This window comes from Carassius gibelio, chromosome A24, assembly GCF_023724105.1.
Source record: "Carassius gibelio isolate Cgi1373 ecotype wild population from Czech Republic chromosome A24, carGib1.2-hapl.c, whole genome shotgun sequence".
NCBI classification, from domain to species: Eukaryota; Metazoa; Chordata; class Actinopteri; order Cypriniformes; family Cyprinidae; genus Carassius; species Carassius gibelio.
In genome coordinates, this window is record NC_068394.1 from 5,438,883 (window position 1) to 5,464,401 (window position 25,519).

At 38.2% G+C, this 25,519-nt stretch overlaps 1 protein-coding gene across 2 annotated transcripts in view; it reads right to left on the minus strand.

Annotated features, from left to right (window-relative positions):
- The window catches only part of LOC127945981 (netrin-G1-like), a 78,123-nt gene that overhangs the window by 5,249 nt on the left and 47,355 nt on the right, over positions 1-25,519 (minus strand). The window contains exons 4-8 of one of the 2 annotated variants that reach the window (XM_052542206.1): positions 15,061-15,233; positions 8,164-8,190; positions 5,360-5,404; positions 4,326-4,382; positions 647-781 (exon numbers count right to left, since the gene is read on the minus strand). In XM_052542206.1, coding sequence (XP_052398166.1) covers positions 647-781; positions 4,326-4,382; positions 5,360-5,404; positions 8,164-8,190; positions 15,061-15,233 — 437 coding nt within the window. The remainder of the gene's footprint in view (positions 1-646; positions 782-4,325; positions 4,383-5,359; positions 5,405-8,163; positions 8,191-15,060; positions 15,234-25,519) is intronic. The other variant, XM_052542207.1, reaches the window with a different exon arrangement.

A 25,519-nucleotide genomic window follows, 5' to 3' on the forward strand; every position in this document is an offset into this window, starting at 1 on the left:
ATTACAGCCAACGTCCTTTTGAGATATTTGCGGCTTTTGTAAATGTTGACCTTTGCAGCTGGAAGCCCATTGAAGAATACAAATCAATACTTGACCTACGGATCGTTTCAACCACAGCGCTTGGAGCCAAGAGAGCAGAACCAGCCATCACAGTGTGGCCATAACAGCAAACAGCGAGAGAAAACAGCGCAGGTGTCAAATGTGCTTCTCACTCCAAGTATTAGCTCAACTGTCTGTGTTCATCTGCGCAAATGCATGTGCATGGGATTGTGCCCGAGGATTGTTTGCATGGTTTATCGCTGTGCTTGAAAAAAATTATACAATAATACTATTAATTAAAACTATGCTAATAAATGATTATAATAATTCTTTCAAAATTAATTCTGCAGTTAAACTACTAACAAAGCAGTATAACAGGTGTGACTGAGCCTTGAATGGAAGTCAGTCCAAGTTTTTTAAATCTTTTTTTTTCCAAGAGCTGTAAGCGAACCAAGCTGCTCATTCCCGGGTAAGCCAATAAAGCAGCAGCAAAAAGAGAAAGTAAAGAGAGAGACAGAGGTAGAAGAAGGTAGGGAGGGTAAGAGAATGAGAGAGGCAAAAGAGAGCAGGGGACTGAAGCTGCAGGTTTGGTGGAGGTTCTACTTACATTTGCAGCCATTGTCCCACAAATATCCTGGCAGACACTCATGGCACTTAGCCCCTGTCGCTCCCTCCTTACATTTACAATATCCTGTGCCATTACAGCGATCAGTGTCTGAGCCAAAGGGATTACAATTACAGTCTGTAGAAACAAGACACACACATACACACAGTGGAGAGATGGGGTCTGTGGTCTTCAGCCTCTCAGATCAGCTCATGAGTAAAGTCCCTCTGTCCCTCTACACATAAAGCATTTTTGCTCAAAATGGGCCTCTGCTGCTTCCTTCATGCACATTGCTAGTCTACAAAGGACAGATTTATAACATGTGTAACTGAATATTTACTTCACATCTACCATTTCAAAGGGATAAAATGAGAAGCATCAGCTGGGGATGGTGAGTGAGGGTGGAAAATGGAAACAATGGCATTTAGTTTACTAAGGAAAATGAATATTTGGGAATGTTTAACATCTTGGAAGTCCGATAATGCAAAAGCGTTGATTATTACCGAATGACTGCACTGTGCACTCTGAATAATTTTCCAAAAATATATTTCTATATTTTGTTTAGTATATTAAAAAGAAAAAAAAAATACTATAAATAAATACTATATATAAATAAATGGGTTGCATGAGGGACAGGGAACATACGAAAGAGAAACAGACAGACACATGGTGAAGGATTCCTGATTAACCAATTCTATTGTTGTCCACTGATTCTGTTCAGAAATATCTCATAATTAAATCCTTTGATACAACAGAAAATGTCTTTTAAGGTGACTATTTTATTAAATTCTAAATGAAGTGGCATTTTCAATGGTGCATTTCCGAGTAAAACAAGATACTGATCAGAAAAAAAAGACAACGTGGCTTGATTTTGTCCCAGTATACGGTACATTTTGATTTCATGTTGACAATAAGTTTTAGGCAATGTCAGTAACTTTCCAGGTCGTGGATCACCCAAAGACATCTGGCAAATTAACCTGCTTATGGTGCTGAAGTGCCATTCAATACCTGCATATCTGAACAAAGACTGCAAATAATTTGGCAGATGTTGAGCTAAAAGTTTAAATATATTATCAATTCAAATGAGAATCTGATTAATTATCTTGTGATTTTTTGGAGAACTTAGATTTGTAGCCTGAAACTCTTATATGTGTAATGTCTTTTCTGATAACGGTTGTGCGAATCATTCCTTTTTAAAAATCCCCTACTTCTTTTCAGTATAAATTGATCAATGTTTTTAGATGCCTAGCACAACAGAACTCTTTACAAGTGTGAACACAGCCTTAAGGTTTTGCTACAGACTAGAAGACATTAATGCTTATTAATTATTAATGCTTTGCTAAAATACTAACATAAACCTCTTCCAAGAAGCACTTTTCACATATTTTGACAGTTCTGTGGCCCTCCTGTGACTACAGATATTGCTAGGTTGAGGTGGAGGTCAGAGTCTGTGACCTGTAACACCTACAGATTTGTGTGTAAGTCACATAAGTCGTGACCTGCTCCCAGACACGTCTCTTGCTCTCTTCTTTCTCTTGCTTCTACTTTCTGAGAGTGACATATGCAACACAAAGCACCTTTTTCTGTGGGTGCCAGCCCTCCCAGACACCTCACAGGGGAAGTGTGATGACAGACATCACCTCTGTCTCACAATAACTCCTGTCTGGCTTTCTTTATCTCTTAATGTCTGTTCTTGTTCTCTGCTCCACCTTCTTCGTTTCCCTTTCTTAGCTTTGTAACAAACATTACAAATTACACTGTTTTTCCCTACAATGTCTCCTGTCCTACCCTGTTGTGGATCATCATGTCATACTTGCTGATTTTGTAGTCAAAGACTGGAGGGATGTGGATCAACGTGACTTTGCTGACACACACACTCGGGTGACGACAGAGGGATGGACAGACACAGAGAAGGGAGTGAAGAGATGGAGGATGATAGAGGAATAAAAAACAGAAGGCCAGATGGCAGATTTGGGAGAGGTGTTATGTGCGATAAGCCGTGTTGGTGGATGGGAGTGCTGGAGGACTGACCTATGCAAACATTCTCATCGTCCAGCTCTGCTGAGGCATTGCGGTAGTATCCAAGCTTGCACAGCTGGCAGTGCTGCCCTCTAGTGTTGTGCTTACAGCTCACGCAAATGACGGTGTTTAGCACCTCGATGTAACTGCAGCGATTGGAGTGACTGAAACATTCGCAGTCTTGCAAAAAGGGGAGAGAGATGTGGCTGTGTTTAGGGTAAGTGTGTGCGAGTTGCGGCGGCGCTGCAGAAGAGAGGCACCATGGCATGCGAGGTTTAGATGGTCTGAAACAGCAGAAGCGGTATTAGATGTAAGATCACCGTAAGATGAATGGAGAAGCGGCGTTGTTATTAGAGAGTTCACCTCGAGCAAACCATAGGGATGAAGAGGAAAATAAAAACAGGAATGTTACACGGACGTTAAACACGAACAGATGCAATTTTCAATCTCGGCAGAATGCTAGTGCACATGCGATTTGAAATTTACATCCGCTGTATTTATATTCTATTGCTCATGGAGAGTTGTCTCACTGAAATGATGGAAGGGTGTAGTGAAGGAGCTGGAACTTTTAAACATGAGAATAAAACAATGGCTTCTATTTTCCATGCCCCCGAAATAACAAAGCGTCTCAGGTCGAAGACGGATACACAAACTTTATCCTCTTCACAAAACTACTGCCGTAAAAGTGAAAGACAAAGCATTTTTTCAGTATTGATTCTGTCAGCTCCAAAATGAGAAATAGCACAAGCAAATAAGAAATAACTTCCTATCTATTTCCCCATAGCCTCTAAAGAAACCAAACAATGTTTATCCAGGACTCACAGGGAGTCTGTCCTACTTTCAAAGTGAAGTGAATCTTTATGCTTGGATGCTGCTCTTGGCATAACATAACAAACCCATGGCATTAACCTGACCTGCCAGGGACACTTGGTGGACCAACTGGCCAGTGCCCTCAACCCAACGGGTCTGACAAATCTTCTTGCACTGAGTTACGCTCATAAAGCCTCCGTGTCCTTCACTCATGAGATGATTCCAGGGCATTTGGGAGAAATGGAGGGCTTCACATTATCGAGATCTGGATTGAGGTCAGGCCTCCTCTGCAGCATTTTTCCCCATCCACTGACTAAAGGACGTGAAACAGAGATATCTCCAGTAAAATGATCTCTGAAGCTGCCTGGATATGTCAATCATTCTGCCTGGAAATTGTTTTAGAGGGCCCACTTTAACAAAAAAATGTAGGGGCTTCTCGTATGTGAGCCACTGCCCAATTATATCAGATTCAGTGTTCTCCTCCACACTCAGATGAGAAACACTATAATCCGTAAATCTGACAAAGTCAACACGATTTGAACACTTCCCTCCTGATTCATCAAGTCCTCCATTTTCAAAGACTTTAATGTCTCTAAAGCATTTGGTACAGAGCTTCCATGATGATTCTGGATGGAGCTAATCATACAACAAAGTACTCAATTAAGTAAATACAGTAAAACCAGTATATTTTTACTGGTATATCTTGACACTATGAAAAGTGGGAATAGTAGGGTCAAGGGTAGGTGTTCTGCAAGTACAAAGAGTACAGGACTCTGGATTCATTCAGGGCATGGTGAAGGGGTAATTCGGACAACATACACTGAAACATAATATATGAATCGAGTCCTCCTACCTCTCTTACTGTTTGCAACTTGTAAAGAAGGAACGGTTGACAAAGCAACTTGAGGAGCTATTAGACAAAATAAAGACAAAATAAATCAAATAAAAACACATTGAATCAACAGAAACCCTAATGATAATATGAACACTAGATACTGTCTGTACCAAAAGCATGAAGTTGAAAATAAAACAAGAATCTAGTCTACTTAAATCCTGTTACTTTGTCATGAATAATAAAAAAAGACACAAAAACAACACAAATTTGCACAGTGCACATTCCATTCCCTGCAGCTGCCGTGGTTTGAAAGTTTTCGATGGCTTTAGAAAAGAAAAAGCCTGCATTGCTGGCAGAAACTGCTCAGCTGGCATTAGTGTAGTTGAGCTTCCCAGACTTCTTGTGAAAGAGTGTGTAAGGCTTAGATCCCCACGTCCCGCTGCCAGTCCAACACAGCAGCAGAACAACAGGGCTCAGAACAATCCCAAAGTTATCAGCTCATCTTGCAGTAACAAAACAAACCAGGCGCAGTAAGCATTATGTCTTTTACTAAGCTACAACCCCCCAATTCAATCAAAAATGCTGTTTATTCAGCACCGTTGTTTGTGTGATGATTCTTTTTTTGGGCATCTGCGCAAGGGACAACCTTAAATCAGTCTACCTAAAACAACTATGAAAACTCCCCATAAGGTCTGAGAAAATATTGAGAGGGCCCAAGAGAGAGCGCCATGCCTAATTAAAATGGAGGGTGTAATACTTTAAATCATCTGTGTGTGTCTTTATGGCTGTTCAGCTTGTTTCATAGAAACGCTGATTGCTCAAAAATCTCACAGCTTTCAGACATTTCAGAAACTGGTACTCGAAAGAGAAAAATCAAAAAGAAGACTTTTGTCCATCTGGAATGATTCAGTACAACAAATATACAAAAAAAAAAAAAAAAGACTAGCTGTCAGCAAACTTCTGCTGAATGTGTTTTACTCTTACTACAGCCTAAAAATCGTTCTGTGAGACAGATAAAAGGAAACTGTATCCAAGTTAAAATTTGACCCTACCTTGATTTCGGTTAGCGACACCTAGGGATGAAATGTTCTGCCGAACTGCATGTATACAGGAGAAATCAGGTGTTAATTGAATGCAGTGGCTGTCAGACGTTAGATGCACTAGGACTGGTCCAGTCTGGACTCATGTACACATAAACAGCTACACACATCTCCAGATGGGTCATTCATAAAGTTGAGCTGTTATGCTCGATGAGAACAAGCAACCGATAGACCAATCACAGATCATCTTTAGAGATTGTATGTAATTGAGCTGTGTTTTGTGGCTTACTCTTACTCTACTTACTCTATATTAATACATGGAAATGAAGGCTGACAGTGATGCAGAGAAATTGCATCAGTCTTTCGGGTAAACCATGTGAGACTGGGTTATGTGTATGTGTAATCATGGTTGCTTGAGCTGCTTGTTCAATTTATCAAATAGATTCATTTGAAGTGTGGTTCTGTATGACAAAAAATAAATGAAAATCTGATGGGAATATCCTCATAATTACATACAATTCATTTCCTTAGAGGTGGAAATATTAAGGCTGGGAATGGAGCAGTCTCGTGTCAATGTCAGAGGCAGCACTAAAGTGAGAGGACCAAACCAAATGCTCCATCCATCCAACACAAACATGGTTAAGTCCCTTATGTGCTGCTTCATGGTTGACCTCAGTGTGTGGGTACACCAGGGTCATAGCATGGTGTTTGGGGACTTGGAATGCATGCAAACGCCGGTTACTGACAGAATAAACCATCTTGAAGACCCATTATGAAATGGCTTCTATGTCCAATCACATTGGGAGAAATTATTATTTGTCCATGTGATTTGGGGAATTCCGTGAACTTAACTATGAGTTTTCAGTTCAAGCTCCAGTAATATTTCATGAGAAGAATTAAAGATGAAAAACAAATAATTTGTTTAAGATTAATAAGATAATGTGAGTTCAGGGTTTGTTAAGATCATAAAGTGCTTCTCTTTCTTTAGATTAGTACTTGGTTTGTCAGCATCATCTCATCAATAAATTTAATTTATCTTCTTTTTATGAACAATTATTTTCAATGATTCTTTGTCTTTAGTTTTTATTTGTAAAATAATAATAATAAATTAATAAATTAAAAACATAAATGCACCATTTGGATGCAGCAAACTAATCCAATATTTGGAGAAACACTTTTTTTCACAATCCTTTTCGTGGAAGTTTTCTCTCATGTTCGTACCCAGCGAGACACAAAGAGTGAGCATGCAGCAATGGACAACCAAGTCACTTTCAGTTTAGAAGGAATCTGACCTCAGAGTGATGGACAAATAAAGCTCTCATCTCTCTTTGAGAGCTTTATTATTGATATAAAATGTGTTCCTTATTAGCAAGAGATTAGGAGTGATGCTCATCACATCTGCTCTTCATTAATGTTTTTGTTAGTGAAATTAGTTAGGAATTATTCATTAACAATTTTGTTAGGAAGATTTATTTTTGGAAAAAAATGGGATAAATGAGAAGTGACATATTTTAATCAATGCCATCCTATTAATGAAATGCAATCCTGTAGAGCCAAAATCTCATCTTAAAATATAAATTTTGCTCTAATGCCTACATTAGGCAATACTGGCAGGCTTAATAAACTTGAAATAGAATTGGGAAAAGTCAATAAAGAATTTAATTACCCTCAAGCAACTCTGAGGAAACTGCAGTGTTTTCTTTTTCTGTCTCAGGCATCACATCTCTGTCCTCAAGGACACTCTTTACAAGCACTCTCTATGGTTTTGAGAAGGAAGAGAGAATTGTGTTTATAATTGTTATAGTGATGGTCAGAGGACGGTTTTAGTAGTAAAGTAACATCAAGCTTTTTGGGACCCTGGTTGCATTGTGAGTGTCTCCTCTTTGTGTCTTTCTGGATGGAGGTGTGTAAATTCACGAGGACAGTGAATGAATGTTCATGGTACTGTAGCATGATGTATGAAATAAATAATGGAGTGAGCTCATGCAGAAATGGCACAGCACAGGCCATGCTATACGGCCAATTACAAAACACATGTGAGGAGAGGAGAAGGCAGTGTCCACTTGGATTGACATACATTTCTGATGTGCACTTTTAGTGCATTTATTTTTACTGGTAACATCAAAATGTATTTTATGTATAAATCAGACTCCTTTCAATCCTATAAAAATTCCAATGTTCATTATTGAATATTTGATTTGTGTAATGTTAGTCCATGCACCTATGATATATTATACCAATCTATCTAAAGAGGAAATGTGTATATTTGTCCTGAACTCAGGAGAAGTGAAGCATGTGGAAATATTAAGGGCTCTACATGCTTTCTGACTTGTTCAATATCCTTGTGGCTCCAGTTTTCACATTCAACCTCGCTGTGCCTGTAACTCTATCTGTCTGGTGGCTTATGAGGCCCTTGGCAGGACCGGATAATACAACATAGACCGGCATTTCTTATATTAAAACAATCTTCCCCTCTTTCTACTTCTGATGAGATCTTGAACAGCTTTACACCCCCAGTACCATATATAATATAATAATATAAAAAAAAACATGGTATTCTAAATGCATGCAAATCGTAAGTGAGCATTTGAATGAGTCCATCCATAAACTTTACTATGGGAAACTGCTGTTTTCTAGAAATAGTTTAACTTAACCCTGTTCCAACAATCAGATTAGGTTGCACAGTTTATATTTGAAAGATCTAATAAAAATCAGAAATAGATGTTTAACCAGAATTGGACCTGAAGTGAAGCGAGAAAAAAAGCTGTTCATCTCGCACTTCCGGTTGATATAGATCTATGAGTTTGTTTACTTACTAACTGGACCAACACTATTTGGCAGACCTGGAAGAGAGATGAGAGAAAAAGAACATATTAGCAAATAGTCAGTAAATAGCATTAGCAATGCAACAAAAATCACTTTTAAAATGTAATAAAATGCAATAATAACAAACAAAATGTTAATAATTATTTGTCATTTCTTGACAAATAAATGTAAAAAAGAATAATAAAAACATCTACAAGGCACATAACATGACATCTTGGTTTTTGTGTCCATCTCTCACTACACTTGCTACAGAACGCATACAAATAATAAACCTTGACACAACCATTTCAAATAATTGATAACAGCAGAACATATTTGCAATTAAAAAAGAGCAAATAAAAAAAGGAACATGTAGTGTACCATCAACTTTCTTAATAAATGAAAGATAAATAAATAAAAGGGAAGGATGCCTGGTTTCTCAATCAAGCGGACCCTTTGGAATTTTTCTATATGACGGAGAACTCTTGGAGACAATGCTTTGGTGGCAGAACGAGAACTGAACTCATGCCCCTGCCATGTGCCACTGATCTAGTGTGCACCATCTAAGCTCTCTCCCTGATCTCTGCTTCACAGGGACAGTTGAGAACCAAATTTATGACCTTTGGAAGGGAGGCTGAGAAATGACTAGGAAAATAAAGGCTGCAGGCACCTCCAATGAACACGTGTGAGGACTTAAGAGGTAAGAGAATGAAGAGGTCAATCTGCCCAAGGAAATACAAACTCTAACATCATGCATTGGTATTCACATCTGCTAATTAAAAAAAAAAAAGCAATCCTGTTCGAAGAAATTACGCGAAATTAAGTGAAATTATGTAATACTTACTGCTTTGTTATATTTTCACACTTTCCGTACCCTAAACTTTTTGCTGACCCCCTATTACACCCCCTTGTGGACTTCAGGGTGTGCCAATTTTGCCAGTTTGAAGCCCCTGCTTTAGAGTAAAGTTTAACTATGTCTATATATGCCAAATTATATCAATAGTACAACAGCAATACATTCACAGAGCACTCTCTCTCTCTCTCTCTCTCTCTCTCTCGCCTTTTATTTCTGATGGAAAAAAGTGGTTGCAATGGTATTCTGGCTGTTTTTTTTTCAGGGTGACTTATTTATTTCTATATTTACTTTAATAACACTTGGCTCCCTCTTTCAATCCAAGTCTATGAGAAAAAAATTATGTCTCATATTGATGCTGCATCTGACACCACAGAAACAGATATAGACATCTCAATAAACTCAAAACAGCATCAACAGTGTAACACAGCACCAATCAGAGCATGCTGCCCGCTCTCTTTGCTTTAAATACAGTCAGGCTTTTAGTCACGGTGCACATTAATCCTCATGAATTCATGTAAGTGCAATACAACCTCTTTTTTAAATGTATTTATTTATTCATCTCTCCGCTTTTGAGTTGGACAGTTGTCCGCCTGAGACAGATACAAGATATCATGTGTCATGTCATTAGATTACCTTTCAATCACAGCAGTTTTCGGCCCCCTTCACCTGCTGGAACTCTCCATTATGTAGGGGAGCAGGAATCGAATTGTGAAGCCTGATGCAGAAACGCATTAGGCTGCTTATGTTTATTGCATACTCCATTGATTTTTACCATCTGAACTTCTGCACTCTGGGGTTACTTGAGTCTCCAGGATCAACCAGTGATGGGCAGGAGTGTGTGCTGAATGAAAACAAATTCTGGAAGATTTTTCCATTTTACCCATTCTGTATTTTACATTTTAGGTTGACATTTTTATGCTACTGGCTGTTTAACACACCTGAAATTTTATCTGACAAAAAATAAATAATAATAATAAATAAAAAAATAATAATAATACTAAATTGTACTTTCTGAGGCCTTCGCTGTGGGCGTATCGTTAAAGTGACAATTATGTACCTTATCTACCCCTAAAATGTGCATATTAGTACCTTACAGTGATAATATGAACTCTTCACTACTATGGACCTTTTAGGGGTAAATAAGGCAGAAAGATATCCCAACAGTGAGGTATATACCTCAAAGCAGTGTAATTATATTATAAATATGCCATATATTGTATATACTCATTCTATGTTCCTTCTTTTTTTATTTTAAACAAATACTTCCTTGAGTTTGTGCAAATCCACCTTTCAATAAATGAATAAGACCCTTTTCTCACAATCAAGCAATTATGCTATCAAAATACACCAACAATGTTGTATGAATGATAACGAATAGACAATCTCTTGGGGGAAAAGTCCACCCACACACACCTAAACACATGTTATACTGACAGTTCATTTTTCAGGCTCCTTCCCAGAGGTTGACGGGACGTAATTAACCCAACCTGGGCAAGATACCAGATCTGTCCTGCCCTACATAACAGACTCACTCACCTGCCAAGTCATCCAGCTTGAGGGATTCCCACTGGATGGCATGAAACTCCATTTTTTCCTATTTGAAAGCCAATCTTTTCCTTAACTGCCCACTGAAAGGACTAACCCCTCTGTGATGCTGTATTTCATGTTTCATGTTGGAACCAGAACTGGTTTAATTGCTGGTGGCCTCATTATTGTTGTTCTGGTAGAACAACATCCTGACCTTCCCAAATCTCATCTGTTTGCTTTTTCCTTCCACCTGGACATTCCGGTAATGCTTATCTACAAAATTTCTACCCTTGGCAAAGTTTGTAATTCCTTTCCCTGGCCGCTTAGATCTCCTGGCCATCCATCATCCATTTTCTACCCGGACTTGAGCCGTGACATGCACAAGCAACCGTGTGGCTCAAAACGGAAGGAAATGTGACAATCCACACCTGTGGAACTTGTCATCCAACCTCTGCTATAGTAATGCCGCCTCCATCTTAATGTCTTACAGAGCCGATTGAATAGACCTGTACAGGAGATGGCAAGCATGAAAAAGTGACTGTGATGAGTCACAGTCCCAGTTAAGATTCTGGGAATGCTTCGTACGATGGAAAATCCAGTGATGGAAGAAACAAATATTTGAAAGAGAGATTACCGTTGCGGCAGCACAGAGAAAGATGCGGAAAAGGCAGTGTAAACAAACCAGGTCTCATAGGGGAATAAGAAGAACATAGCACAAAACAAAGAAAGAGAAAAAAGATAGAAAGAGGGAGTGAGCTCAATATGCTTTCAGAGCTGACAAGATAGAAATGGAAACTGTGGGGGTTGTGGATGATATGCAGCCAGGGTGGAGATGTTAAAATGAATAATTAGATAACACAAACAGAACAAAATAACTCTCCTCTTCTGGGACAGGACAAGATGGCCACCTGGCCCTTCAGATAGCACTAATTAGAGCATTCGTACAGCAGTGGAACTAGGATTGAGGACACGCTTAATTACACTTCAAGATCATTTATGTTACAAAACAAGAAAGGAAAGCATCTTCTACAGGACGGTACATGTGCTGAGGCTGGAATCGTCTTCCTCTGAGTGTATGTTCTTTCGATAAGAAAGTTTGCTTGTCTGAGGATGGCAGGTGGGGAAGGAATGGTACAGCTGTTATAGTTTCAGCCCAGGAACGAACCGTTTGATTCAAGGACGGCAGGCGGACACACTGACATCTGGCAGCCCTATACTTATGTACACTAATTAAAAAACAAAACCAGCCATCAGTCGTACACTACGGCACCGTTGATAATAATTTACTCTCATTGCGACTGTCATCTCCAGATGTGTTGGGCTGTCTTCGCTAGCTAGGCTGAACGGAAGTAAATGAGGTATTATGAATCTCCTCCCCTGGTGGATCTCGCTCAAGCGTGGTTTTCATGGCTCCTGTTGTACGCACAGTGGAATTTTGTATCCAAATAATTAAATGTTAAAAAGCAGAAAAATCAATAAGTCGCATAAAAGCTTATATCATGTTCAGCTTTTATCCTCGCGGACTGAAGCTGAGGCCAATGAGGAGCCTTTACTGGAACTATGTCGGGACACATGTCTCTCTTTAAGTGCTTTGATTGCGAGTAATTTACAAGTCCAGACCGGGTTGATTTAAATTTTCATTTGCACAGTTTAATCCTGCCAGGACAAGAGGAATTAGTCAGTTCTCTGTAAAGAAGTGCTTTCTTAAACCACAGAGTATTACTCAGCAGAGATGTGGAAAACAATTAGCATTGCTTGCTAATCCTCATGACGCGTTTTTAAATGTAAGCGGGGGGTTGCTGATCACCCACGGTTGCTGTGTTTGGGAAACAGCAGGCATGGTGCAGATCCGATAGTATTTTGACTCACATCATAGAACCCTGCATCAATCTGACAAGCTATAAAACACACAAACATTATTCAAGTTTAAGAAGGCATTTTAGATTCAGATCAGCATGGGCCAGAACATTTTGTGTGAGTCTCATTGCCACCTTTTCTAGGAGGGAGAGAAAATGGGGGTGCTCACATCACTTCCCCTCTCGTCGAGAGCAGAAATGGCACGTCATTGCTAATTCTTGAACTGATCGCTCTCTGACTCGCCATTCGTGAAGCAAGAACCTTGCCACTTCCCAGAAGTGTGAACACGCTTTGACAAAGAGTGATATCCAATGTTCTTTCCTCAATCTCAAGCTCCTTTCCTGGTTTGTCTGACCCACTCAGACAATGAAAAAAAAAAAAAAAAAGGTACACTACACACTGTAATATCTATATATGGAATATCGCCTTTGTTTTGTGTATGAATATGTCTACAAAATGCTACAGTACTACTTATAGTATACAAATAGCACCATACTGGACATACTACTCTATTTTTTACTGCTAGGTTTTTTTTTTGCATTGAATCCATTTGTTTCTATTGCCCTACCACATGGTGTCAAGCACATAGAACTGTTGTAAAATAAGCTGCAATTGGTTTTAAAATGACAAACTGCCTTTCTTCTGTCTGAAATATTATTATTGTTTAATCAAATTATTTTTAAAACCAAAGTGAATGATCTAAGAGCCTGTCATTTGCAGCATTATTACGTTATGGATTTCTCACTCTCTTCACAAAGGACCATAATAAGGGGTTTAAGGTGAGGTTGTGTTTTATAGTGGGTTCAGAGTCTGTGTGTGTTTTTTTTTAATAATGTCCTGTCAATCTCAATCCTTCAAAACACTCCACCGGCTCCCAGAGAGTCATGAGGTACAACAGCTGCCAGAAGGCATGCGTCACTGCACTCATACACATGCATGCAAAGACAAACAAACACACACACACTCAAACCTGCTCAAGACTGAAAAGAAAGTTTTGGCATGCTCACAGTTTATGTGCATGCTAGGGTCATATCTGTGGTATGTGCTGCTGCTTTAGTCCCAGAAGCATATGGTGAGTGTTTAATAGCGCTAGTTAACTTTTGGGCAAACGTTCTGTGTGTTTGATTGAAGGCTCTGTCTCCTGCCATTTAAATTGACCTGCAGTGGTGTTGTAGTCCTCAGGCTGGAATTACAGACAACACTGGTTTTCTAAAGGCTAACTGTCCTTCTGTTAAAGTTCTAACATTTGACATGCATTGTGTTCTTTGAAAGAAAGGTCCTACAAGTATTCTGCATCTTTTGGAGGGGTAAACACTCCCTAAAGCGTCAGTTCACCCAAAAGCAATAGTCTGTCATCATTTACTTACCCATATGCCATTTAAAACCTGTGTGACTTTCTTTTTTTTTTTTAAATCATATTCTTCAAGAGTACTTCTAGACTGACTCAAAAATTACTCTAATATTTTCCAACAATACAAATGTTACAGTTGCTGACACACACTGATATTCCTTGGATCAAGAGCAGTCACAACTAAAAATATACTTTAAAACAATGCCAAAAAAGGACCATAAAGAAACTCTTTAATGTGATTGTACATTCAGGCAATTAACGGAGTTCCCTGACAAGGAAAAAAAAACAATACTGTTTAAATTACTGTTAAAGTACTACAGTATACTGGGAATAACTGCTGTTGCACAAGTTTTTACCTTGTCTGTCTATTACCAAATTTACCAGATAAACTCATGACCATTTCTCACACACTTCCCCTGTTTTGTTCCAGATCAGCTGAATTTATTAAATTCAATGGCATTTGTGTAAAATATTCAAAGGTTTTATAAAATAAATAGTGTATACTAAATTACAGTAAAATTACTGTAATATTATTATACCTTAAAACTAAGTTACAGTAAGGATTTAAGGATATAGTACTGTAAAATTAGTACTGTAAGGGTATTTTACTATAAAGTTATATTGCGGTAAGGCCATCATACTGTAAAATAAAATTGCGGTACTGGCATTATACTGAAAAATGTAATTGCAATAAGTTACTGTAAAGGGGTAGTTACAGAAACTTACAGGCAATAGTTCTGCCAGTAAGTTACCGCAAAAATACAATTAAAAGACTAACAGTGCACTTTGGTAATATAGTTTGGAATATACATATACATATATATATATATATATATATATATATATATATATATATATATATATATATATATATATATATATATATATATATATATATATATATACATTTATTTATTTATTTATTTATTTTTTCTGTAAAGGATCCCAGTGTGTATCTAATTACCACCGCTTTTTGGACTTAATCACTGTCTCAGAGCAGTACACAAAAACAAGGGTTTAGTTAGTAATGTGTAATGTTTGATAGCCTTTCTTAGAAGTTTAAAAGTGACTGTACTGTTCAGTGTCAGAGTTCCTGTGGGGACCTAGTTTTAAACTGGAAGTAGGGTAATGGCTTCTGGGGAGACACCATGAGTGCATTGTGAAACGTAGGACAGCAGTAAGAGAGATGGTTTATGATCAGAATAAAAGGACATGTGAGCCTTGTTATCCACAAACACAGAGCCCATATTGTTCTTTCCAGTAAGTGTAATGGGAAAGTTTGTGTACGTGTGTGTGTGTGAGTCTGTCTGTACTCACAGATATTTGCTGTGCCCTTGGGGATGGGGAGATAGGATCCTGCACTCCAAGCTCTTGCCTGATAATTCCTCTTACAGCGGCCACAGTCAGGCCCCGTAGTGTTGTGCTCACACTCGCAAGTCAGTCTCTCTTTGTCATAGATGCAGCTGTTGGCATGAAGGTTGCACTTGCACCTGTCATGTTGAAAAAAAAAAAAAAAGGAATAAGAAATAAAACATATGCCCTTGTTTATTTTCAATCGTGGAGTTCAATTACACCCATGAGGGAGAAAAAATTGAACCAACACTTAGAGACCAGAGTGACCTTGTAAATCATTTGCATTTCAAGTAAACATGCATCTGCATGTGGAGGTATTCTGAAGCTTCCAGAGAGTGACTTCAAAGCCTTGCACATGGATTCTGCAAAATCCACATCATTTATTTTTGTTGTTTCTTTCCTCTCGAAAGATAGGTTATTTATAATTATCCTACTGGAAAATAGATAATTACATACTCGTCACACATTCAATGAGAGAAAGAAAACAGTAAAATAATATAATATAAAAAAATGAAGTGCTGTATATTTGCCATATATGCTGCAGACTTTGATCATTTACAGAATCTTTGCTATATATATTCTATTTAATATTAATAAATCCTGAAGCACTTGTGAATGTCTTTAATCCTTTAAGAGGCAGTGTAAATGTTTTTGATAGGAATGGGCATTCCAAGCAAAAGTCATATTTGAAAATCACTGGGTATTATTTGATTATTATTTGAAAATTGCACCCCTCCCTATATGCACGCACAAACACCCATAAAAAGAGAGAGAGAGGGAGAGAGATGGTATTCACGCTTTCAATCTGTATGATGAACTGTTAATTTAGAAGATGATATGGCTACCTTAACTCAAGCCAGATAATGATTGTAATGTGCTGAAACATATTAATATAATAAACATAACCGAATGACGGCACTTACTAACATAACAGTCCATCGATTAGAATGAGATCATGAAAGATCATCAACTGATCATAAGGCACTTTTAAAAAATGGAACCCCTATAGATGTGAGATGGGAGCGAAATATACGTTACTTCAATATATTCTTTACTTTCACTTTCAAGATTCATGATCACACGTACGTACAGAGCAGCACTCTGCAGTACTTACCAAACAGTTGACAAGATTAGATGTTTGTCTGTGCTGCTCGGGATCTGCAACAGACTTGTCCCAAGTTACTGTAACCATTATATGCTACACCAGTCATTTTATACCACAGAAAGTCTAAGCATGAGGCAATGTGTTATTCTGTTGCATTTGACAACTTTTAGGTGCGTTATTGGTAGTGCCACCCTCTGCTTACATTTCACCACTGCATCAGCACGGAAAACATGGCGAGATTTTTTAAGACAATAATCGCACAGCCTATTCAATATTCTATAATTAAATCAACTAATCAAATATTCAAAAATCGTGATCCTTAGGATTTGGTCATAAATTAAGCATGGCCACTAGGGATGAACCCCATGCAAGCATTTGCCTCACACACTATGCAGGGAGGTTTGCTCCTCTGTTTCCTCTCTAAGCACAGAAATTGATTTTGTATGCAGGAAGGCAAAAGATGGATATTTCTGTGGCAGATATGCTGTACTGACGTAAAGAAATGTGATGCAGTTATGTGAAACTGTTCTGCAGCTAGAATTTGGTAGCTTAACGTGTTTATATGTGTGTCTATTTTTCAGTTCACCTGTGATTCTTGCTCCTAATTTAAAAATAAATTGACTTTCACTTGCACAAATATTTTTTTTACTCATTTACTGAATAACACAATTGTCTTTAACTTCATCGATATCTGTGTCATCGATATCTGTGTCAATGTAATTATTTTTGTGATTAGGTGTGACTTCAATTAATAAATTTTTGCGGAGTAATGGAATACAAAAACAATAAAAATGGAAATAGAAAACAGAATTTATACATGAATGATGAAAATTAATACTTGGCCCAATTGCCTCTAATGTAAATGTATTACTATAAATAATTTACATTATTACTATAGCTGAAATAATACCTCGTGGTCACAATGCTGTCCATAGATATTAAGTTAGGAAAAAACAACAGAATTCCTTTAAAGTTGCACTGCATCATTCTAACAGATTAAAGTAACACTTAAAAAAAAAATCTAAGCTGATCAGTCGCTAGTCTTTGATCTAACTTTTTTCCAGACTGAGGCTCCTCACGGATTACAGGCATAACCAGACTCTTGATGTCTGCCGTCTCTCTTTCTCACGCAGGTGTACGCTCTGCCCTGTGTGGGCACAGAGGAGCATTATTAAAACCATTAAAACTGGTGTGTCTGAAGAGTTGCGCGTGCAGGGGCTGATAAATGTGATGCACCGAATCACGTTTGGAAGTGACAAATGACTGCTCAGTCCCCACAAGTATACATGGGCAGAATAAATGAGTGGGCATTATTCTCCAGACACCCTGATTTGCATCTCATTATATATATATATATATATATATATATATATATATATATATATATATATATATTATTTTTTTAACAGAAGGGCATATCAAATCTAGAAAATATTCTAAGACATTCTCTTTTAAACTGGCATCTGTCAGCCAAGCAAAGATCTATGAAATGTCAGCAAGCTTGCACACATAAAATCTCCCACCATATAATGACATATGATGCAAACTAGTCACTGATATTATATTGGGTCATTAAACTGCAGATAGTGAGTAATAGACTTCTGAGACATATTAAAAAAACACAAGAGTAAAAAACCATAACACAGGGTTTTTTACAGTGACATACAACAATTCAAGCAATGGCTCTCCAGCCTGAACTAACAAGGTTGAACCAGAGACTGAACAAAACAAAGCCATCGAGCTGCAAGGAGTAGAAGGCATGCATGGCATTCTGATGAGGCCTCTTTGTTATGTTCAGGTGGAGGTCTCAGATCCCACGCTGCACTCCTTGTAGCTTGACCTTCATATCCTCTTATCACCAGTAACATTTTAATCACAGTGTTGATACGAGGCAGAGCTGTGCTGCTGATGTAATGAAGGGGACACAGCAAGGACCACCCGGGTCTCTTTGCCGTCGGCATGGTAGCAACGCTAACAGAAACGAAACATTCTCGTTCCAGTCTGGTCACCAGGGGACATGAGGTGCAATAGCTGCCTCAAGAAATGTTTTTAAAAATGTTATATATATATTCGAAATAGTGCCTTGTTGAGTATAACTGTTTTAGCAGCTCCTGTGGCAGGTAAAACTTCCTCAACTGGTGAATAAGTACAACCTTTGTTGGGCCTTTTTAAAAACAATGGAGTCAATGTGATTGTCCCACTTCAGGTCCTGAGAGATGGTGGTTCCCAGGAATCCGAATTACTCCACTGCAGCCACAGTGCTGTATATGACGGTGAGTGTGTGTGTGTGTGTGTGTGTGTGTGTGGGGAGGGGGGGGGGATGGGTGCAGGGACGTTTCTACTGAAATCCACTATCATCTCCCCTGTTTTGAGCGTGTTATTAAGACTGCACCAGACAACCAGCTGCTCAATCTCTTGTCTGTAGGCAGACCCATCACCGTTAGGTTGACAGAGGGGTCTTTAGAGGTGCAGTTGTTGGTGTATAGGGAGAAGAGCAATGGGGAGACAACACATCCCTGAGGGTCACCAGTGTTGGTGGAGCAGCTGTTTGACATGAATTTCTCCAGTCTCACTAGCTGTTGCCTATCTGTCAGAAAGCTGGTGATCCACTGGCATATAGAGTTTGGAACAGAGAGCTGGGTTAGTTTGTTCTGGAGGGATGTTGGGATGATGGTGTTGAAAGCCAAACTAAAGTCCACAGACAGGATCCTCACATAAGTCCCTGTTTTGTCCAGACGTTGCAGGATGAAGTGCAGTCCCATGTTGTACTGCATCATCCATGGACCTGTTTGCTTGGTAAGCAAATTGCAGGAGGATTGCAGGAGGTGTTAACAATTGTGTAGAGAGATGGTCAGAATGGGTGTGGGGGGTTTCAAATCTACAATAAAACTCCTTCAGGTCGTCAGCAAGTTCTTGATTCACCTGAGTGGAGGGGGATGGTGTCTTGTAGTTTGTGATGGCTCTCAGACCTTTCCACACTGAAGTTGAGTCACTGGAAGTGAACTGATCTTCCAACTTAGCATAGGTCCTTTTAGCCACACTAATCTTTTTATTCAGTGTGTTCCTGGCCTGATTGTAAAAGACTTTGTCCCAACTTCTGTAGGAATCCTTTTTGGCCTGAAGAAGATGTCTGAGTTTTGCTGTAAACCATGGTTTATCAATGTTGAATATTAAATAAGTCATGGTAGGATTGCATTTATCCTCACAATAACTAATATATATATATATTATGTATATGTATGTTGCTGATTGTCCATGAAATTATTTTCTATACAATAATGGCTGTCAAGCTCAAAAATGGACACTTTACTATATTACAAGTCTTCTGAAGTTAGTTCAACCAAAGTTGTGTTATTTACTGAAAATCTTGCCCTCCATCAAGACCCTTAAATTTCATTTTCTCCTGTGTATATTCATTGAAACCTCAAGTTGTGTGAAGGAATTGTTCACTCAATATATATATATATATATTGCAGTGCTACAGTGTTACAGAATAAAATACATACATGTTTGGAACAACATGATGCTAGTATCTTTCTCTGCTTGTTTTGTGAACTATTCCTTGGAAAATTTGGAAATCATTGTGAAGAATTAAATGTGTAATTCTAGAAAATAGGTTGTATGGTCAAACAGATGGTTAACATGCTACAGACTAGAATAATGACATTTTTGTTCAGTCACCTTTGAGTCTACAAAAAAGTTGAAAGGCTAAATGTCCTCCTTGAAAGACAGTAGGAAGAACATGCTGTAAATAGTGATTATTTATTTATATTTTATTGAAATACTAGCCTGAAGCGCAGAGTCTGTGACCTCCAAAATAATGGAAACCTGATTGACTATAAGAGCACAAACAACATTGTAGTTTCTCTCTTTAAATATATAATAGTTTTGAAACCGACAACAAAACAGCCCCGGTTCTCAAGTCGCCTTGTGCCGTACTGACTTATCAGGGGATAATTATTAGCAATTATCTCCAAATGAAGCTTACACATGCACGACTAAGCATGCTGATCCAACCACAACAGGCTGAGCGAAGACAGAATGGCCTGTGAGCGAGCTAAGTGAAGTAATTAAGTTTAATTAAATGTGCAGGTGTTATTGTAACAGAGAGAACAAGGTCAAAGCTCTCACTAAAATAATTGTTGGTTCATGTCAGTGTATAAAACCATTGTGCAAGTTGTTAAGATGAGGAGGCAAACAGACAAAAACAGACAAAACTAAAAAATGCATATTTTCCTTTGGAAAATATATGAACATTTGCTGTGTCTATTGTAAAGCACTTGGAGCGCAGGCAAAGTGCTACTGTTTTAAAACGGTCTCAAGTCCCCAAATGCTGAATTCACATCTGCAGCAATTCAGTTATGGTATCTTGGGCTTATCAAGTAACAATGGCTAAGTTTTGAAGCAGATGGGGAAATTGCAATGCTGGGTAGTGCTGCTTTCAAACATCCAGACTAACACATCCTGTAATGTAATCTTGTTCAGAAGCATATGATCTTGTTTTTCAGTTGTTAAAGAATTTTGATGATGGGTTAGGGGTTTATTTTCTTGTAGTTGATCCAATACTAGGCTTTCCCATATTTTACATAGAAAGTTGTTTCAAAAAATGTTTCCCAAAATAAACACTATATATAATAAGTGACGTGACATACAACCATACTCAGGTGAACCATACTCAGAATTTGTGGTCTGCATTTAACCCATCCAAAGTTCACACCCAGGGAGCAGTTGGGGGTTCAGTGCTTAGTGCCCTTGCCCAAGGTCACCTCAGTCATGGAATTGTTGTCCCAAGACTCAAACCCACAACCTTGGGTTAGGAGGCAAACTCTCTAACCACTAGGCCACGGCTTCCCTATAACTTTGCTTCTTTCAGTCCTGATCTATTTTGGAAAAACAAGCCCCAAACTCGATGTAGAAACCAACCAAAATGGAATAAATTATTTCTTCAGGTGAGAAGAAAAGTATGCAAATTCTGTCATCATTTACTCAGGTCACTCTAAACCTGCAGGTTTTCCTCTGTGTAACACAAATGGAGATTTCTTTTTTTTTTTTTTTTCAAACAATGAAAGTAAACAGGGTGCAATGTTGTGTTGGATCACATTGACTTTCACTGTATGGTTCAAACAACAGTTCAAAATCATTTTTAAAAAAGGTCAAACATATTAAAAATGTCCTTAAAATACCCTTATTTGTGTTCCACAGAAGAAAGAAGATGTTTGCAATGACATGAGGGTGAGTAAATGATGACTGTTCATTTAAGGTATCCTCCAGATTTGGTTTACTTCCTGTTTAACAAAGACATTGAGGCCCATTTTCTTATGGAACCACATCACCTTATTCCATACACTTGCTTTGTGTGTGTGTGTTTAATGTCTCTCCACAGCATGTATCACTGATCCGACTGCATCTATCCCCCCACCCCCATCAAGGTAGAGACAAATTTTCCCTTCTCTGTGAAGTGTTTCCTTCTCCAGTCACTGTAAAGTGATTACTTCAGCCAGTTCTGACTCTCTGGGATTGGCTTGTGAACAGTAGCATGTCATAGGCTGACAAGGGGAGGCCTGAGTACTGTACCTCACTCTGAATCTGAGATAAATGAAACAGGGCATCTTCTGTGCGGATTCTAATTGCCTCATGACAAAAACAGTTGACTGCTTCACAGAACAGCACAGGACGTGAGAAGTGAGTGCAATCTCTCTGTGACAGATCTGTATAACTATTGCTGACAGCCAGAGAAGGTACATTCAGGGACAGCTTAATATTTTGAGGAGCCGAAAATGACCACCTGAGAAACCAACAGACTCCTCTGGGTTTAACTAGATGTACCAATACTTACTAAAAATAGTCTGTAACAACCTGCACCACATCAATCCTCTCACTCAACTGCTAATGAGCCACAAGCATGAAAATTCAAGAGGCCTTGGTGGATATCTAATGGACATTCTTTACTTTAAAAAGAGGACTGTGGATGTTGTCTAAGGCTCTTGGCTCACAATTATTAGACAGCTTCACATTTGCAAAATACAGATTTAGGCAAGATACAGTGAGGAGCTAAATTGGAAATCTGAATGATCCTAAAGCCAAACATTGCCACTGAAATTGAAACATTGTACCTACAATTAATCTAACAATTTAAAGAACATTTAGTTATCCTACTATTGTTTAATGCATCAGTCACAAGCTTTTACAGATTGTTAATGTAAGCCTCAAGACATTCATAGTATTCAGAGTCAATAAACTAATCACACGATATAGAAAAGCAGGAAAAACTGGAAAGGCCAAATCTGGCTAATTCTGCATCAAAATTTCTAGTTGGCAGGAAGGTTTAATTTAAGTGGGCTAATGCAAAACATACATGACATATGACAAATAAAATAGATATGTAAAAGTATGAAGGTGCTTGATCAAAAGAAATTACTTTTAATACGATAAATTAACAGGTTGTTGTATAAATCTGCATGAAACTTGTGTATTCTATTGGTGATAATAAAGGCAGACTCTGGGGAGGATTATGAGATAAATGTCAGTGGAGGTGGAATTTATTGAATTGCAATTCAAAGAAATGTAACACAGGTTACATTTCAGGAAAGTAAATGTTTCTCCACCCTGGTCCACAAAAGTGAATTGATTAAATATGACAAAATAAATATAAATATATAAATATAGATTTTTGTATAAGATAAATGTATCTTAACACAATACAGTCTATGTATTTTCCTTACATTCAATTTTGAATTTAAATGATACTTTATGTTTGCTCCCTTAATTCAAATTTTGAAACTGAATTGATGTCATTTTCTATTCAATTCTGTATTGTATGACAGGTAAAACTGCTCTACAAGTTTGACAATAATGGGTGTTTCTTAAACATTTAATACATTTGTTGAGAAAAATGGCATTGCAACCATTGTAAAATGCAAAGACAAAGAGAAATAAATTCCTATTCATCTGCAGATCCCCAGTACAGTTTACAAAGCATCTCACTGCCCAAGCACCAAAAGCTCTTATATGTCTGACAGCTTAGCTCAACACTCGCCAGCCATGACCACACAGACGACTTGGCTCTCGCTGATGGAGTATCTCTGTGGGAATTCATTTTAAAGAAAAACTCATGAATCTGACTTTACACAGCCAATCTGGTGTCTCGTTTCCCTTCCCTTTCACACCACTGCAGCAAACAGCTTTTGTTTCAGTATTCTAGTAAAACAAGGGGTTCAGAACCTTCTTCGATTGCTGAATGTGTAACGTGGCAGATGAGGCATGTATGTATTTCAATCTTAAAGGGGTCATATAATGCAATTTCCAATTTTTCTTTCTCTTTGGACTGTTATAAGCTGTTCGTGCAAGATCCCTAAAGTTGCAAAGACTCGAGCCTAAAACCCAAAGAGATACTGTTTATAAAAGTTAAGACTTGTCCACATCCCTCTGAAAACACCTTGTTTAAACACAATCCCACATGTCTACGTCACTGTGTATGGGATGATTTGCATAACACCACCCAAATGTTCACGCAAAGAAAGGCATAACTTTTATCCTTGCTGTAGTATTGTTGGTGCTGCTGTCATATCGTGGAGACAGTGTGTGTTTCGTTGTAAAAAAAATAAATAAAAAAATAAAGACTTTATTTGGATTTCCAAAAGAGGACACAACTAGAAATCAGTGGTTAAGTTCTATTTACAACACTGTTCCAGAACAGTTCAACCCAATATTCAGACGTGTGCAGTGCATTTTATGGAGGACTGTTTCCTGAACCAGTAGCCTTCAATGCTTCTGTGCTCAAAGGCTGTTTCTATAAAGTGGGGCAGTTCCAACTTTGCAAGAACAGTTTGGCGCTTCTGACTAACGTCCTGTAATAAATTTTTTTATATTTAAAGAATTTCCCGCTGAAGATTCAAGCGCGAGTTTTATGCAGTGTAGTGCTTGTTGTTTGTCATTTCTCTGATCACAAATGCAGACATGATTTTATGTTTACACGGCGGTATACACAATGCGTAAAAAGACAGAATAAGTCATTATAATCAGAAATTTGTCCCCAATGGATGCAGCAAATGCTTCATTTGTAATAGGTTTTATTGTCTCCTCGTGCAGGGACAAGGCATCACAGTATGGTAAGGGTTGTAACATAACGCTTGAAGTATTCAGCCAATCACAACGCACTGGATAACTGACCAATCAGCATACACCTCGCTTTTCAGAACGATGAGCTTTGTAAAAATCTATGCATTTCAGAAATGTGGGGCATAGAGGAGCAACAATAATTTATATTATGTGGAAAATAATGTTTTTTTTAACTGCATTAACACATTGCATTACAACAAATACACAGTTCTTTTAAGCAATGTCATATGACTCCTTTAAAGTGTCGGGTCTGACGGAGGAGGGTGTGGAGAGTTCGGAGGATATCTGTGATCTAATGATGCATGGCTGCATGGGGCTGGTGAATTGGCCTGGCTCAGATTGCCAAATTCTCCCCAGACGCTCTGGTTAAAGACTCTTAATCCATCATCACAGGCAGCCCGAACCGCACAGATGTAGCCAGAGTCAGAGGGCAGTCCACGATCGGATCCTACAGTGCTTTGTGCCTTCAACTGTCCCATACAACAGGCATCAGCCCGGAGTGAGGAGATAAATATTAGATGTAAGCATCTCATAAATTCTTAGCTATCCTTTAGAAAGAATAGATGTTCAGAATGAATGTAAAAGCTTGCCACACATAGCCGATTAAAAGAAACATCACTGTTATCTAAAGCAGGGTGACATACTCGAATGTTGTGTATGTGTGTGTTTGTGTGTGGTGGAGGTGGTGGTGGTGGGGGAGGGGGTTATCAGAGGCAGATATATTGAGTGAAGATGAGGTCATCAAGGGGATTATTCATAGATATCTGTCAACAGTTGTATTATGAGTGACAAAACACCCCTCCCCCTCTTACTAATTAAATAGGTCATGCCTATGAATGCAGATGGCATCAGCTAAAATAAAAATGAAAAAGGTGGAAATTATTTCAAAACACTGCTCTTACAGTCTTTGTGAACACAGCAAGGATTATTCATGAGAATGTTCTAAATATATGAGCAAATGCAGAGGAATTTGCACTCCAATAAATAAATAAATAAATGAATTCTAATTACTTTGTTAAAATGAGCGGAAGCAACACAACTCTTTAACATTTTGTCATAACTTAATTTCATTATGGTGTAATGTATGTCATTTTGAAAACTAACAGGGCAGTGTATCTGTAGTTTCCAGGATGTTTTGCATGGGACTGCATTAGGAAATAAATGTTGAAATCAAGTGTAATTTATGCCTGGTTTCATAGA